General features: G+C 36.0%; 2 protein-coding genes across 2 annotated transcripts; one reads left to right on the forward strand and one right to left on the reverse strand.

The window, feature by feature from the left end:
- Nucleotides 1-4,463: 4,463 nt before the first annotated feature.
- LOC129747174 (ejaculatory bulb-specific protein 3-like) lies at nucleotides 4,464-4,937 on the reverse strand. Its single transcript, XM_055741222.1, has 2 exons — nucleotides 4,924-4,937; nucleotides 4,464-4,860 (listed from the first exon to the last, which is right to left on the reverse strand). The coding sequence occupies exon 2, from the start codon at nucleotides 4,851-4,853 to the stop codon at nucleotides 4,464-4,466; it is 390 nt and encodes a 129-aa protein (XP_055597197.1). The 5' UTR covers nucleotides 4,854-4,860; nucleotides 4,924-4,937.
- Nucleotides 4,938-5,638: 701 nt separating this feature from the next.
- On the forward strand, nucleotides 5,639-6,189 carry LOC129747175 (ejaculatory bulb-specific protein 3-like). Its single transcript, XM_055741223.1, has one exon. The coding sequence runs from the start codon at nucleotides 5,681-5,683 to the stop codon at nucleotides 6,059-6,061; it is 381 nt and encodes a 126-aa protein (XP_055597198.1). The 5' UTR covers nucleotides 5,639-5,680; the 3' UTR covers nucleotides 6,062-6,189.
- Nucleotides 6,190-18,601: the final 12,412 nt, after the last annotated feature.

Consider the following 18,601-nt stretch of genomic DNA (forward strand, 5'->3'; position numbering starts at 1 on the left):
AGCGATTCGTGAAATTCGCAGTTACACCCATAGAAGAGGTTGCAAAAATCCAATGCCTATTTAGCATATCTCTGTGCCGATAATGCGCTGAAATGTGCACTGTGCCGAAGACGGTATGTTTGAAAAACCGTAACTGGCATAAGGACTCGGCTCCCAACCAAAATGATGACCACTACATTCAAGCGAAACAAGAAAAACGTTTTATGGGATTTCCTTCCTATTGGATAATTCATCCCAGAAACAAGAAAATAAAAATTAAAACCACAGCGCTGTAGTGAGAATCGAACTCAAATCACTTATTGTATCGTCTTGCCAGTCCGACATTCTAACCAGTGTACTATTTGAGCTTCATGCAGGACGAGGTATATTAGTCATAGACTTTCTGTTACCGATCAATCACAAAATAAACGTACAACGGCGGCTTCCCGGCGTTTGGCCTCCTTTCAATGCATTCCTTTGTCTTAAGATGGAAACGGGAAAGGGAACGGGAGTGAAGGAACGGGAAACCCATTGAATGAGAACTGTGCTTTGCTTACTGCCTGCTATTACATACACACGCTACATATACACAGCTGCTAAAGCCGGGCAGCTTGGCCGGTGTTGTTTGCCGATGAATTGAAGGAATGTTATGTAGCAAAAGCAACAACACACACGCACAGCTTAGCCGTGTTTGCCGGCGGATTGAATTAGAAGGATGTTTTTGTTGTTGCTTTTGCTACATTCACACGCACAGTGCTTGGTTCGCTGGCTGCCTGGTGTTGGCCGGTATTTATTTCCATCCTTCTTCGGCTTGTGATGCGATGGGGAGGGACGCGAAAACGTTTTTATTTTGTTTCATTCAGACATACGCAATTCGGTTGCTCTGGGAGGTTAATGCCGGTGGGCGCAAATCGAATCAGTGCCGGTTGCGTTATCTTCTTGTACCAATGATGCTATGAAATTGACTACACGCCATTGGCACAGAGGCTGAATTTTGGGTGTAGGAATCTTGGTTGGGCAGACGACATGCCAGAGTATAAAAATCTGTGTCACTTATTGGATCTGGATTTGTTAGAACACCGGCACCGCATCAACGATTTTTTATTCTTTTTAAAAATAGATCGAGGTATCGTGAATTCGACCTTTTTGGGTTCCCGATTGACGACTAATTCCAGTACCTTGGCTCTTAGACGACCTAGACGTTACGCTCTTGAAAATCAAAGAACAAATTACAGTCGCAACGAGCCAGCATTCCGATTTATGAGAGAAGTTAACAGTATTAATAATACGATAGATCTAAACTGCAGTGTTCAAACAGTGAAAAATCAGTATGTGTTATATTTGAGGAGGCAACTATATATAAGATCATTTTTAAGATATCGGGATGACGGGCTCAGCCTATATATCCATCAATAAATCAAAAAAACAGGAAAAGGAGGATGAAACAAAAACTACCGGCCAAATGACAATGAACTTTCATTTGCTAATCGACTCAGATGGCGCACTGGGTAAGATATCGGACTGACAAGCCGAGACGAGATGTTGCAGTGGATCCGAATCTCACAAATTTTGTTTGGGATGAATTATCCAACAGGATGAAAATCCCATAAAATCTTTTTCTAGTTTCGCTTAAATGTAGTGGTCATTAGACTGAGTCGATTTGGGGTCATTTTCGATTTTCTCAAACGCTGGGGTCGTAAAAGCATTGTTGTGGTTCAAAACTCATTCATGATTTTTTGCAGAATTTTCTACTAACGTTTACATGAGTAAATTTGAACTTTTAAGTTTGTATGGGAAAATTGCCTATTTTATACTGAAATATCATGATCATTTTAGTTTCTTCTGTGGAACCGAGCCTGCTTATAGCTTTTGTGTCAATTTATCAATTCTCCGAAGAAAATTTTTCGCTGAACAATTTAGTCGAAGACCGTAACTTCATATCTTATTAGACAAAAAGTTATTCGCTGTTTAACTGAGGTATGTCATTTGGCATTGATAAACGATAAATTCAATTGAAATCACTGCTAGTGCCCAGCGAAGTATTGCATGAAAAGTAGTCGTGCCATACCTCGCTAGGCACTCAGCAGTGGTGTCAATTGAATTTATTGTTTATCAATGCCAAATGACATACCTCTGTTAAACAGCGAATAATTTTTTGTCTAATAAGATACGAAGTTACGGTCTTCGACTTAATTGTTCAGCAGAAAATTTCCTTTAAATAAATAATTAAATGGCACAAAAACCATTAGCAAGCTCTGTTCCACAGAAGAAACAAAAATGCCGATGATTTTTCAATACAAACTATTCAATTTTCTCATACAAACCTAAAAATTTTGCAAAAAAAAACATGGATGAGTTTTGAACCAAAACAAAGCTTTTTAGACCCCACGGTTTGAGAAATTAAGAAGTGACCCCAAATCGACTCAGTCTAGTAATCATGCATAATTTTGCCTGGGAGCTCGAGTCTCTTTGCCAGTGATGCCTTTTCAATTATATCTTCTATGGGTGTACATTTCGAACCTCAAAATTATCAAATTTTCAAAGGTAATGGGGACTCAGAAAACCCTAGTACATTTCTGATCCTTGATACTTATGTGTTGAATTTTCACTACTTTTATATTTATATAAAAATTTTAAAAATATAAAGTTTAGCTTCAGATTGCCAGAATTTTTCCCACGCGTATCCGGGCCGGGAAAATCCTGGCTATTTTATCTATAACCATGGCAACATATACGTGCAGTTGATTTCATCCTATACGTGCATCAATTTTTCATCTTATAATTCGGGCAATATCCTGGCAAACTTGATCAAAACCCAGGAATTATTCGACAAAAATCTAGAAAGACACTCTTGACATATTTTTTTTCATTGAAACACATCAACGGATTCCAAATAGTTTCATAGTCTTCAAAAGAGCGTTCAAGATTATTTTGAAGAATCTTGGTAAAAAATGTCATTTTTGGACCCGAAAATAAAAAATTCCTAAAACTTTTTTTAAACAAGCCTATCCGGGCTTTTCCCAATTTTAGTATCAAATATCCGCGTAAGTCCGGATAAAATCGGGCAATCTAGCAAGCTTAGTTTATAAGCTTCATACACATTTGAACTATTGGTATCTATTATTCCTATTCTGATTTTTGTTTCTGTTATTAGTTTTCTTTAAAAGTCCTTTTTCAGAAATCAATAATGGATTCGGCAAACATATTAGGGATTTAGAATCCCTTGAAAAGCAAACTACTTTGCTTTGAATTTCCTTTTTTATGGTTTGATCATTTCAGTTTTAGTTCTTAATCTTTTTAAAATAAAAGATTTTTTCAAGATGTTGTACTGGATACTGAGGAAAATTTCAAAATCATACCTAAACCACTAAGTCTCAACATCTATCTTAGATCATCTACTCGGTAATCAATGTTTCCGTCAATTCCTTATCTGATTTTTTATTCTAAATTTTGAATATAAATATTGCCATTTAGCTAAAGTTGATTGTACTCCATTTCCCCGGAAATGTTTGCCCAGAATTAAAATTCTATAGAATTTGAATCACCAAAGAAACACTTTCCAGAATTTTATCCCCAGATGAACCACTACTCAGTATTTCTTTAACCAGAATGAATAATTTCCCAGAAATTTTTCACCATAACGAATCATTTTCCAGAAAGTTTTTTGCCTGAAATAACATTTTACAGAATTTTGTTTAAGCAATAGCATAAGTTTTTACGCTAAGCACTTACTGGTTTTAATGAGTGAAGATCAGCTCAGAAGTAGGAAAAAGTGCGCGTGAGAAATTATCATCTGTCACTCTTCAAAAATTTGACCCCACTACTAACAATCTTGTGACTTGCGCCGTGTATGTTTATTCTAATAATTTTTGATAATTTTCGATATTTTCACGTAAAATCCCATTTACACTTCACGTGAAAATGAACGTGAAAAATTTTATTTCGTCAATAACTCAACAAGGCGACGAAACTAGGTTTTGTAACATAGTGGAATCGTTGGGGTATGGTTGAAAGATGAAATTTCAGCCGGACTTGTTCATTTAAAGTTTATAGAACTGTTTTTTATTCCGATTTTCCCGTCATGATGAATTTCGGGGAGTAAAAACAGTTCTAGAAGGTTTCAATGAACAAATCCGTCTGGAATTTCATCTTCCAACCATTCACCATCGATTCCACCATGCCAATTGTTTCGCGTTTTTGAGTTAATGATAAAATAATATTTTTTCACGTTCATTTACACTCGAACTGAAAACCGGGATTAAAGAGTTAAAGAGCCACAGCTTCACTGCCTAAGCTGCGTATGTTTCCATACACTGATCAAGACTAAGTATTTAATTGAAGACATCAAAAATTAAAATTTTTCTTTCATTCCGAAAGGTTTTGCGAAAAAAAAACAGATCATGCTTCATTTTGGTAATAGGTATTCAATAAATAAGACTTTATTTTTCTCTCCTCGTCTGACAGACACTCCCACAATTTAGGGTTTACAGCTTAATTTCAGCCTTTTCGGCCTTCTCCAGGTATCGGTCCACGTAGATATTTTCCGGATCGTACTTGGCCTTCAGCTGCTTCCATTCCGCTGGCCAATGTTCGGTCATGTACTTGATGGCACGGATCCCATCATCATGCTGCTTCTCACTACATTTGGCACAGTTGGTTTCCAGCGCTTCCGGCAGGATCGTCTTCAGATATTTACCCTCAGCAGTGCACGAGCCCTCTTCGATGAGGCACTTGAAGTAGTTCTTGAAGAGCCGATCCGACTTCAGGATCTCATCCAGGTTGATGGTATCGTACCGGGTTGTGTATTTGGAGTCGTTCTCCTGGGCACACGCCAAGGCAACTACGAAGGCCAAAACTGCGATGAAGAGTTTCATTTTGAGTCTGTAGAAAGAAAATTAGATTTTTTTAATAGTTAAGCTTTTACGAAATCGAACGGCAACTTACATAGATTGAATCAATGTCCAAATTTAACTGTGCCGGTCTGCGATCGCTATCAGCTATTTATATGCTCCAAAACAAGGCATCCTCAGCCGCTGCTGGGGAAGTTTTTCTCTCAAGTTGATCCAAAATCAACGACAACAATCGGATGTAGGAACATTTGCCTAGACTTGACTTTAAGAAAACCGAAACCGAACCGGTCAACTACAACTGTCTAGTGGATCCGGATGATGACGTCGTCGCTGCTGCCTCCATCATTGAAAAAATTATGATTTTCAATGAAACTTACAACCGGCCGGCTGGCGGCGAAAGCAATTATGCTCAAATGACGGTGCCCACGTGATGCTTGGCTCGTTTTTTTTTTATTCCAATCGGAGGTTGATTTGAGCATTAAGATTTCCGGATTCGAACATCAATTAATACGTATATGCATCGTTTCGATTGCTCAGAACCATTGCATTGTAATTTACCTACTCTTAATTGTCATTCATGGAAATATCTCGATAAGATTATTGGCTTTCTTCAAGAGTCTTCAATTTAAAGCAGACTTTTAATTCTGTAGGTTCAATCACATCTAAAAAAAACTTTAGCTAGCGTCAAAACGGATCAGGATGAGTTGGATAAATTTTCGAGAAGGTGTTGATTAGAATGCACAACTTGCAGTTTTGCGAAACCGTATAAATACAATACGAATTTGTTGCATTTATCACAATTCGATTTCGGCTTTCGGTTGATAGAATATTTGCACAGCATCATCTCCAGAATGAAGTTCATCGTCCTTTTCGCTGCCTTGATGGCCTACGTCGTAGCTCAGGATACGGTCTACACCAACAAATACGATAACATCGATGTTCTGGAAGTGGTCAAATCCGATCGTCTTTTCAAGAACTACTACAACTGCCTGCTGGACCAAGGCAAGTGTCCACCGGATGCGGCTGAGCTGAAACGTGTCCTACCGGAAGCCCTGGAAACCGACTGCGCCAAGTGTAGTCCCAAGCAGAAGGAGAGCAGCGACAAGGCCATCGAGTATCTCTCAGCCAACCGCCCGGAAGAATGGGCTGCCCTGAAGGCCAAGTACGACCCCGATAACAAATACGTCGAGAAGTACCGTGCTGATGCCGAGAAGTCCGGAATTAAGCTGTAAGGATGAGGATTTCCGGCGCACTGCGACTTGAAGACACATGCAATCTAAAACGGCCCTGAATCAGTTGTTCAATCTTGTAATCTGTACCTATCAAACTATGCAAAAATAAAATCTTGTTTGTTGATAAATGGTTTTTAAATTCTTGTTTATCCCAAAGTACAATTATACATAATTTAAATGACTGAAATGTTCAATGTACTCAAATTTAATGTACTCAAAAACAAATGCTCCACTGATTACTGATAGCTGTTTTTTTTAAACTCAAACAATTTTTCTTAAATTCATCAAAGTATTTTTAAAATATGTACAACAAAAATAGTATAAAATATGTTAAAGCTAAATATATTAGAAAATAAATGAAAAATTGAAGTTGCTATTTAAGGATCATACATTGTAGCCAAAATAGGGCTGAAATTAATGATGCTGCATAATTTAGCTTTGGTTGGTGCTGGTGCATACTCTTTCCTACCTGGGCCTTCATAAGACGGAGTGTATTTTTCCCCTTTGAGAATCATAACTGTTAGCTTAGAACAAGAAGTAAAGATATGAAAGAAAGAAACTTATTCACCTAGGAGTTATTACTTATTGGATTTTGGGAGCAAAAATTTACATTTTTTTAAAGTGGCAAATGATGTAAAAATGTATAAATTATTTTCTATTTAATTTAAAAAAAAGTTAGAAAAAAATGTCAAGCATTAATGTTATTTATAAAAAAACTGTTTTTTGTTCGAAAATGATTTATACCAAGAGAACTTCATTTATTTCTTACTTGTGTACAACGAAAAACATTTAGCTTAGCTTAATTGACTACTTACATTCACCATTTACGCAAGGTTGCCGAAAAAAAAATTGTGTTTTTGAGAAAAAAAATTCTGCTGTACTTTTACCCAAAAATTCTGTGATGGTTTGCTGTGATGCTATTTCTTTTGATTTCATTGAAAATTCATGACAAATTGTTTTTTTTTACATTAAAGTTGGGTAAAATTAATTAAAATTACCAATATCATCATACTTTTATAATTCAAAGTAAAAAAATCTATATGTTGGCCTAAAAATTTAAATTTTGGAAAACCCAAAGTTCAGAATTTTTAAAAATTCTATATTCTGTGACACAGATTCTGTGAAGAAAATTCGTTAAAAAATTCTGTGAAATAACAGGTTTTTCTGTGAATTCGGCAAACTTGCTTATATCGTCAACTCCGAAATGCATTTCTAAAATTAAGATGTATGATCAGAAACTTGATTGATAAAAGTTGGTACTGCTAGCTGAGTTGAGTATTGCAATGAGGGATTATCGGAACAGTTCCAAGAACAAAAAAATAAAGATTTTTTAATTCAATCATCGCTGGTGTGGCTCAGTAGAAAAAAATCCACATCGCCGAGGCCATCAATTCTATGCAGAGGTCAAAAAAATGATGCTTGGGACTAGCAACAATTTCAATGCACATAATTGATGCTCTCTCTTTATACATCAACTAGCTGACCCGGTAAACTTCGTTTTATCTTCTAATGTATAAATCTTAATTAATGTTGAATTTCATCTACACGTCCTTAACTTCATCGTGCTCGCGAATCGATTCTTATGGAAATCGTAACAAAATTGTACGGCTTGTGTCCCATTTAAAGTTGAACTTGTATTGGGACCACCTTCAATAAAAAGTGAGATTCTTGAAACTATTAACGAATACCAAATTTCACTTCATTCCGACCGACTGTTTATACGTGATGGTGATACAAAGAAAACGCCTCCATTTTTATATATAAGATATCGGCGCCGGTCACGTCCTAGTAGTCATTAGATTGATAGGAAAAATAGAGAAGACGATGAAAGAAAGAAGGCCACCTTCGCATCCCAGCAAGGAATTTAATGTTTGAAAAAGTGGGTTCAAGGGTATGATCCGCCATCCGGAAACACTTTTTACAAGCGTCGTTAGTTCAGGTAGTAAAATTTAGCTACTAGAGATTAAAATGTCTAGTGAAGAAAATTGGCTGAACCATGTTTTAAGTCAAGTTCTACATATGTATGAAAGAGCCATTTCACAAAAAATCTTAAATTTTGTTGTAAATTACCACCATTAAATAATTTCCAGTACACAAAATTTGCTTTGCTGCAAAATTTGGGGCAAAAATATTCAAACAAGATAAAAATCTTTTAAAAGGTAAACCCCTCCCTCTAACAGGAAGGGAGTCTCTCATATAAAAGTAATAGTTCTCGAGAACTGATCAAGCAAATCAAACCAAATTTGGCTTGGGTGGGTACTTGGGTACGAGGAATGTTTCTAAGAATATTTGGTACCCTTCCCTCCTTCCAGTGGGGGCGATAGGAAGAGAGGAGGAGGCCTACAATTTAGGGGAAAACTGTACAAGACGCACCAGTTAAGCATAATCGCTATTTACAGCTATTTAAGTTCACGACGATTTAGGGATCACATTTACATCTTTTCAAAAAGAAATAATATTTTAAAAACACGATTTTGGTAATATTTTCGTGAAAATCTTAAATAGCCAGAAAACAAGCCGCGGGGTAGAACGCCAAAACTAGTGAACAGAACGCACCATGCCGAATGGGTGGTGTGAAATGGAATACTGATTATACGGAATAAAGTAATTGAAATATCAATTTTTTTATTACATGTTCATCGTATTTTGGCAAACTAACCATACTTTGGCAAAAAATCATTTATTTTTGCTTAATTCAACGAAAATTTTGCTTTTCAAAATTCACTTTTTTATATCCTTATAAGTAAAACGCCTTCAGGTAGGCAACGAATTTATATTTCTTGACTGATACCGCGGCAAACATGGCGGCTGATAATTTTTTCGAGTCAAATTTTGGTGCACCTTTTTAACTCAAACAAAGACGAAATTTGTTATGATTATGCATTGATATCGTCATTTGGGAGTCAGCAAATAAAATGAAACACATTTCCTTTTGACATTTGGTTTTTCTCAAAAGTAAACAGCATTCAAAATTTGATCCTAAAACACGTGGTTTTGCGGGCATTCTGCCCCGATTTTGATATGATTAATTTAAGTTAAAATTTGTGGGACGTTAGTGAAATATGATGAAATATCAATAGTCATTGGAAAGTGCATACGAGTGTTATAACGAAAAGCTGCAGTTGGATCACATAGCACAGACTGGTTTATCATAAAACCTTATATGTAAACCATAAATAATAACAAGTTTTAAGTCGAATCCATTAATCCTTCTGTTTCTAAGAATTAAAGTCGTTTTTGTGAACTTTTCATCTTAAAAAATGATGATAATGCTCGTTTGCTACATTAAAAATGTAGAAAAACACCATTCGGAGCCGAGGTTAGTGTATTTTTGAGAAAGAATGGCATGGGCCATTTTACCTCGCTGGTGCGTCTTGTACAGTTCTCCCCTACATAACTGGAGAACTAATCAAGCTAATGAAACCAAATTTGGCATGGGAGGGTAGTGGAACACGAGAAATTGTTTCCGTGTTCTTCCAATGAAGATACAGGAAGGAAGGAGGGGGGCTTTCATACCTTTTTTATAGCATAATTTGAAAACTATTCGAGCAACCGAATTTGGCTTGGAAGGGTATTTCTGTACGATAAATAGTTCTATGAAGATTTGATACCCCTCCTGCCTTCAAGTGACGAAATAGAAAGTGGGGAAGGGGCTCCTTTACGATTTTCAGCATTACTGAAAAACTAATCAAGCAAATGAAACCAAATTTGGCGTGGGAAGGTATTTGATTACGAGAAATGTTTCTATAATATTTTCAAAAAGCTTCCGTTCCTCCAATCGAAAAATTTTAAGGGAAAAGAGTGCTCCCATACAATTTTTTACATCACTCGGGTATTAACCCTGCAAATGGCACGAAATTTTGCTTGGGAGAGTATTTGAGCACAAGGAATGTTTCTGTGAATATTTAGTTCTACTGCCTCCTTCCAGTGGGGTGATAGTAAGGAGAGTGTGGGGCTCTTTTACAATTTTTCGCATAACTCGGGAACTAATAGAGCAAATGGAAACAATTTTGGCATGGAAATTTAGATACGTAAAATGGTTATTTGCTTATTTGAGACTTTTTCTCCTTCAATTGGGGATAAAGTAAGGGAAAACGGGAGCTCACATACAATTGTTTTGCATAAACCAAGAACTTATCTAACAAATGGAACATGGTAACAATCATACAATCGAGCAAATGGAACAGAACTTAGCATGAGAGAATATTTGGATACACGGAATGTTTGATCGTGATCTGCTCTTTCCTGGTAGGGGATAGGAAGGATACAAATTTTATAGCCTAACTCGACAACTAATAAAGCAAACGAAACCAAATTTGGCATGAGATGGTATTCGAGCACAAGAAAGGTTTTTTCGATGATTTAGTACCTTTTCCTCTTCATTAGAACGATAAAAAGTGAGAAAAGGGTCACTTATGATTTTTTTAAAAATATTTCGATAGCTAATCGAGAAAATGGAATCAAATTATTTGTATAAAAATTCGAGAACGAATAGGCAAATTAAGTGTCCCGTGACGTTATTTTGTTACAAAAAATGTTTCTATGATAGTTTGAGACCCTCTCCACATTAACAATGGATAGCAAAGATTCCAAATAAAAAAAAAAAAAGTTATAAAATGATCAAGCAAAGAAATTCAGAGTTATAAAAGGATTTAAACACGGACTAAAAAAAATTAATTAAGATATCAAAATAAAAAAGTTGCAATTTAATTAAAAAAAAAAATTTCAATGATTTTGAAATTAAATTTAAAATTGTTTGCAAATAAATGAAAAGTTAAATAACTAGGCACCACAAAGTCCAATAATTTTTGGAAGGTGTAGCAAAGTACACCGGGCCGGCTAGTTAAAAATAATGGCCTTTTATGTAATGGTTATCTAATTGTTTTTATTATTTTTATTAAATAAACCATAAAGTGGATTTTTTAATGTCACACCAGGAAAGTATGGATTTTATTAAACTGATTGCTATTAAGTTGAGAAAAAAAAATGAAAAAAATAAATTTTAATTTAAAAATTATCTTCAAATAAACTGCTTACCAACGATCTCATTGAAGTTTTTAAAAGATTTTGAGAAACTCAAAATATTGGCATTTTAACATTCAAACGATGAGTGAATTTTTAAGTGCCGGTCATTGTACGTCTCATGTGTGTGAGTGAGATGGAGATGAAATTTTCCCTATTTTTGACAAACGCTTATCGACCTTTCTTTAGGAATGAGTGAATAGCTTTTCGCATTTTTTCCTTTTAATGTTTTGCATCAAGTTTTTTGGGGATAATGTCATATTATGGCTAGATATATATCTTTTACTAGACTGCCCCAAATTTATATGAAAAATTTAAAATCTGTGAAATGTTATGCGCTGAAGGCCAAAATTGATCCTAGGCCTAGTATAAGATCTTATGCCAAACTTGGGCCAGATCTGACCACAGGAAGAGGTCGCTCAACGAGTCTTAAGTTTGTATGAGATTTTGAGACATTTTGTTCTGTCGGGAAAAACATGAAAAAACTGGTTTTCTCATCAATTACTTTGGTTTCCTTCGGTCGATTTCTTCTGAATACGATTTTTCTTAAAGTCATAACTATGACAAATATTTCGTCCCAAGATTGCATTTCGATAAGAGTTAAGATAAAAAAGTGATTGGGCTTCAAAAATGGGCTAACTTTTTTAAGGGTGATATTCATCACTGCTAATGAGTCGGGGCCCATATTTGAAGACTTATAACTTCTTTATCTTAAATCTATTCGAAATTCAGTCTTTGGATGGAATATTTGTCATAGTTTTGGCTTTAAAAAAAACATATTCGAAAGAAATCGGCCGAAGGACACCAAAGTTATTGATAAAAAACTGTTTTTTCATGTTTCTCTCGAAAATAATGCCTCAAAATCTCATACAAACTTCAGGCTCGTAGAGCGATCTCTTTCTGTGATCCGATCTGGCCCAAATTTGGCATGAGATCTTGTATTAGGCCTAGGATCAATTTTAGCCTCCAGCGCATAACTTTTTAAAAATCGGGTCATTCGGAGCACTCTATTTTAGATCCTTTGCTCAAATTGCATTTAAAAATCGGGTTACCGTAAAACGGGGTAACATTGATCACCGGGGTAGCTTTGATCAACATGAAATTTCTCCACATAATCATCAATATCTAAGTCCAAAGTTAAAATATCTTGAAACTTTTTTCTACGTTTGAAACCTATATGTTTAAACTTCAAATTGGGAAAAACATGGTTTGTTTTTGAAAATGTCAAATGTAAGTAAAAATGGTGCTTCAAAATCTTGAAATATCTTTTTTTCGAAGGCTCGCAAACAAACATCCTTCCTGATGAAATCAAAGCGTTTAGAAACAGCAGATTGATTTATGTGACGGTTCAACATTTTTCCATAGTAAATTTATAGTTTTGGTGTAGTTTTTGTTGTATTTTGAGGTAAATTTTTGATATTTGAAAATAGGGACGTTTTCCAAGAGTAAGCCAGTCTAGGACAAAAGTCTAGAAACCCTGTCAAATGGTAAAGTTTGAAGAAAAAAAATTAAAGGGGAATAGTGCGAGGGATTAGAGAATTGAATGAAGGCCAAATTTAATTTTATTTGTAGTTAAAACTTTGTAAGTGATTTTTTAAAAAAAGGCCCTTAATTTATGCAGCATCATTGTCCATATCCTTAGTTTATCAATTACTAGCATTTGTAAATATTACGAAGGTGTTTTGTTTCTTTTATGATCAAGAAAATTCGTTTTTTTAATGTCTTTATTTGTATCAATTCATCATTACATTTATATTACATTATTACATTAAATTAGGTGTTCAGCTCAATAATGAACTATTCAGAGCCCTATAGGTCATTGGATAATAAAAATTTATTTATAAGACTTAAATTTGCTGAGCGCAATCAAGTATTTAATGTAGGAGAACATCCTGTAATGGCAAAAATATTTTAAACTTAAAACTAAAAACTATCCTAAAATTAAACTAATTGTAGAGAGAGCGAATCTCTACGATGGAAGCCGGTGGAAGCCGCAAAATCATTTTCAGAACCTTGTTCTAAATCCTCTGGATGGCTTTCTTCCTCGTCGCGCAGCAGCTAGACCAAATCGGAACTGCATACATTATCGCTGATCGGAACACCTGTTTTTAGATTAGCATTTTATTTCTCTGGCACTGTCGGGATTTCATGTTGATGAGAGAATAAAGAGATTAAGTGTATTTATTACATTTAGATTGAATATCTTCAATGAGATTTTTGGAAGTAAGATTCCGATCAAGTGTGAGTCCCAAGTACTTCACGTGATCAGACCATTCTAAAGAAACCCCATTAATAGTTCTGGAATGATTTTCATTAGGTTTTAAAAAATTTGCTGTTGGCTTATGGGGAAATAAAATAAGTTGAGTTTTGGAAGCGTTAGGAGAAATTTTCCACATTTTCAAGTAATTCAAAAAGGAATTTAAATTTTGTTGCAATCTTCTGCGTACCACCCGTAAATTCCGGCCTTTGGCTGAAAGCAAAGTATCATCAGCAAATAATCTTCTACCTTTTCCTTCTGGTACATAAGGAAGGTCAGAAGTAAAAATATTGTATAAAATTGGCCCAAGTATACTGCCCTAAGGGACACCAGCTCTAATGGGTGTCCTTTCAGAGCATGAATTTTGATAGCTTGCTTGTAAAGTTCGACTAGTCAAGTAATTTTGAATAATTTTGGTGAGATATACAGGAAAAAAGAAAACTCGTTAAAACCGTTAAAATAAAGTCTGCTTCATTTAATATTGGAACACAAACAATTGCGTGTAGTTCAGTCATTTATTAACGAATTCATAATTTGTTTTTCATACAAATGTAGCATTTTCTTTACTCTTTCATAAAAAAAAAATTAAAAAAATTATTCATTGCTGTTTCGAAGAAATTCTCGTACTTTTCCCGTAATACGGCACATTAGGCGGCGCACACCCTTTTCGTCCACCGTTTTGGCGATTTGATTCCACCAGTTCTTCATTTGAGTCATGTTCCTAACAAGTTTTCCCTTTGCCTTAAGCCTCCGCTTCGTGATTGCCCAGTATTTCTCTATCGGCCGGAACTGGGGGCAGTTTGGGGGATGGAGGTCCATCGGTATTACGCTGACCCCGTTCGTTGCGTACCATTCCATAACCGTTTTGCTGTAATGGCAGCTTGCGAGGTCCGGCCAAAACATTACTGGACGGTCGTGGGCACGAATAAACGGCAGAATCCGTTTCTGTAGGCACTCTTTTTTGTAGACTTCTGATGTCATTGTCTTGTCAGTGAGAAAGACTTTGGTTTTCTGTCCACAACTGCATATCCCCTGCCAAATCATGTACTTGCGGGCGAATTTATCCGCAAACACGAACTTAAATTTTGCAGGTACATCCCCCCGAGCCGCCAAATAAAATTTTTGACCTGGGATTTGCCCAAAGTCCGCCTTCACGTAGGTCTCATCGTCCATCAGAATACATCCGTCGAACTTGGTCAGCACTTGGTCGTACAGCTTTCGAGCACGGATTCTGGCCACATTGTTCTGCTTCAGCGTCCGATTTGGCTGTTTGCTGGCTCGGAATGACCTTATTCCTTCCCGGAGACGAATTCGTCGCACCGTACTGTGAGCGGCCTGGAACTTATTGGCCAAATCGCGGTCAGAAAGATTGGGATTCCTCTTGACGGCCTTGATGACTTTCCCACGCAGTTTCCGGTCGACAGTTCCACTCCGACGCTTCGAATGCGGCTTCCGAGCAAGGTTGCTGAAATCACAGAAAAATCTGTAATTTCACAGAATTTTGAGCAAATTTTCATCACAGAATCTGTGACACAGAACACAGAATTTTGAAATTTTCACAGATTTCACAGAATTTTAAAATGTTAAATGGATTTCCGAAATTATAATTTTTTGGGACAGTATAAAGTTTTGATTTCTTACTTTGAATTAGAAAAGTATGATGAGATTGGTAATGGTAATTGATTTTGCACAACTAAAATGTGAAAAAGATCCAATTCATCATGACTTTTCTATGAAATTCATAGAAATAGCATCACAGAAACAGGCTTCATTTTGCTCATCTTGCCCAAAAGGAGACTGTGAACTTTTTCGCTCCTAATAATTGTGAGGGGATTTTAAATGAGCATTTCATCATCTGCTGCTGAGAGAGCCAAGAGAAATTTTTCTCTAACGAATGATCACTCTTCTACTGTCAGAGCACTGTTGGTTTGTGACTCTGAAAACTCCTCATCAGCGCTACGTGTGATCAGTGAAATGAATTGCTCAGTGAAGGCAAGGGCATAGTTTTACTATTCTCATCGCCCCTAAGAGAAAAATAAATGCAAATCGCATATGAAATTTGGCCGTTTCACCAAATCACGTGGACAGCTTTAATGTGTGATTGAACCGTCCTGTTTCTATATGAAATTATGCAACATTGGCCCCAGCAAGTGCTGAAATAAACCACAACCGAAGCGTCCATCTCTGTTCGGTCGTTGATTTCTCAGCCAGTAACTGAGAAGCTGATGAACATTTCTCCCTTCGAGAATGAAATTAGGTGACTGTGTTTTTGAAATGCTCTGCAACAAAACGTGGGCTGCTAGATCGGTTTAAGTGTGAGAAAGCATGTTTCTCTTAGGCGTTTGACAAGTAGATGAGAAAAAGTGAGCAAAAATCAAGAGAATCGAAGAAGCCTGCACAGAAATCCATCACAGAATTTTTGGGTAAAATCACAGAAAGTCAGAATTATTTTTCTCAAAAACACAGAATTTTTTTCGGCAACCTTGCTTCCGAGCCGTCGTCAATGTTTCCTTGTACTGCTTGATAACACGCCATACGGTATTTCTGGGCATTTTAAGCTGTTTAGCTAGCTTCGATGCCGACAACAATGGATTTTCAAGAAAACTGTGCACAATTTGATCTCTCCGTTCGGCTTCCATGGCGATTGTTTACAAAATGCTATCGTTTGGTGTTATGACATAAATACATGGTGAAAGGTAATGAGTTTCCCGACACGTGGGTGAAAAAAGTTTCCAAATCCGTCCACTAGGAGCGCCACAATGAGCAAAAGAATTTGTTCCAATATTAAATGAAGCAGACTTTAGAGACTGCCCCAAAGATTCAAATTCTAAACCAAGACGAAATCGATTTTCAAATCAAATTTGAAGTAGTCTAATAAATTTCTGCAACCTTGTTTTACGTTCATATGAGTCCAGTACTGGTTTCAAAAATATGAAACATGCCACATTCCCCTTAGCAGAAATAATAATCGAGAAATATTGAAAAAGTGATCAATCATACCCCGTTTTACGGTAGGGGGAAGTGTTCCTAAATGCGCATGTTGGGTAATATGCGCATACAGCCGATTGAAGATATGGCTAAAGATTCATCATATCTAATCAGTGCAGTTTAAGGGTAATACGCTTTTAACACATGGCATGAAAAAATTAAATTGTTATATAAAGCCGAAAAAATTTAAAAATTCAAACAAGATTTTTGTCAGTTTTGATATAATATATTGAACTTTAATTATTGTGCGTAGAGATTCTGTGAACAAAAATTTTAATTGTTTTTCTTTCTCATTCATCTGGAAATCGGAATTTCAACAAATTGAAGCTTTTGGCAAAGTTGTAAATGATAAGATATTGGAATAACAGACAGGTTCTGAATGCCCATATCAAGGCAGGTTAAATGCCTATATCAAGAAAAATAGATTATTCTTATAAATTTTTTACTTTCTTCCATTTAAACATTAAATGTACGCTCAAATTACGATTTTACAGCGGAAAAAGAAGAACTTCATACTGATTTGATAGAAATACAATATGAACAAAATATTACCATGAAATATGGCCATATGGCATACTTAACTATGTTTCATGCAAAAGAACTAGTGATGTAAAAAATTTCACCAAAATTTCAGCCTTGACGTATGCTTAACATCCGTTTCTACCATTTTCAATTAAATGATTTCAAAATATTGCAAGTGTAAATGAAATATAGCTTAAAACATAAATATGCGCATTTAGCCCGCCGGTTTCGGAAATCAGCTATTTTGACTTCTTTTATTATAAAATTATTTACACAAAAACTGTAAGAGATTTTAACAGAAAAAATGCTCTATCATATAGAAAACAGCTGTCCGCTCATGTGCATATAGTTTTCAGACTCCTATCTATCGGAATATGGGAGAAAATGAGGGTTTTCCTTAATATGCGCATATAGCCCGCCTCTCCCCTATATGATAAGTAGAGCTCATATTGGGCTGCTTGGATTCACTGAAAACGGTTTACTTTAGCTTTAATACCCTTTTCAGATGTTGGTGCTGACATACTGTCTTTTTAAATTTGACATAGACGGACATGGGAATTTTCTCTTCTACCCTAACCCAATTATTTTAAAAAGATGGTAAAATATTTACAAAAACACGCAAAAAGAAAATCATTTTGGAAACTTAGAATTTAAATTCACAGTCGAGATAAGTTGAGGAAAAGATTCCGATACATTCAATTTCTCTTTGAGGCTTATAAAAACAGTAATGGACAATAATATTATTTTGCATATCCATCTATCTGGATCTGATAACCAAACATTGTAGGTACGCCAACTCACAAATGATCGCCGTCATGGTTTTTAATTCGACAGCACTTCCAAAAACTCAGCAAAAGCAAATCCAAACCCGTCCGTTCAGCCAAGCCAGACATGCTTGAAGAGCACACAAGCGAAAATAATCCATCCGGGCGGGCGCTGCGGGTATTGATTTTTGCAAATGACGAGCATGGTCTAGTTTTTAATATTTTTTTTTTTCGATCCACTGTTTTACCTAACAATTTCTATCTCCATAGAAAGCCAGCAAAGAGTTGTTCCGCTCCTTATTCCCAAAACACGACACCTCCTCACGGATAAGAACTTTCGTTTTGTCGTCCAGTTCGTGAAATGTGGTAAGACCTCTTTCTCCTAAACCTGACCTGAACCCGGTATGGAGCTTATTCAATTTCACTTCGTTCGAACTTGCAATGGACACCATCTGATCTTTGAGCTCGGATCAATGAACTTGATTGATGTCCGAGGTTTGATCCTTTCAGGGATTGCCTGCACATGTTCCTGTTGTCTACGGTATTTCGTTGTTTTTTTTTCTTGATCGCCCTGTTAAGATGTTGATGGATTCGAGTTTGACACGTCCCGTTTATCTCTTGGAAACACCTTGCCTGGGGAGTTTGGTAAGGAGTTTAATATCCACAGGAGATGTTGTTTTTCGATTGAATTTGCGTATCCCTGGGGCAAACAAAGAATCTAAAACTAATGACGTCAGAGCACTGCTCTGAGAGTGCTGAGTAATGGCTTTGTTGAGATTCGAGATTGATCTGTCTAAGATGAACTTATTTTGCGAATTTCGGAACACCCTTCAAACAAGCGTGAAACGAGATGCATAATTATGGGGCTCAAAAAGCACTTATTGCTTATTGAGTCAGACCCAGTGACGTCAAGTATTTGTTCCAAAGTCTTCAAAGTCGATAATTCAGAAGCAGTTATAAAGTATTTTTTTGATATGAAAAATTTTA

Source organism: Uranotaenia lowii, chromosome 2 (assembly GCF_029784155.1).
Source record: "Uranotaenia lowii strain MFRU-FL chromosome 2, ASM2978415v1, whole genome shotgun sequence".
NCBI classification, from domain to species: domain Eukaryota; kingdom Metazoa; phylum Arthropoda; class Insecta; order Diptera; family Culicidae; genus Uranotaenia; species Uranotaenia lowii.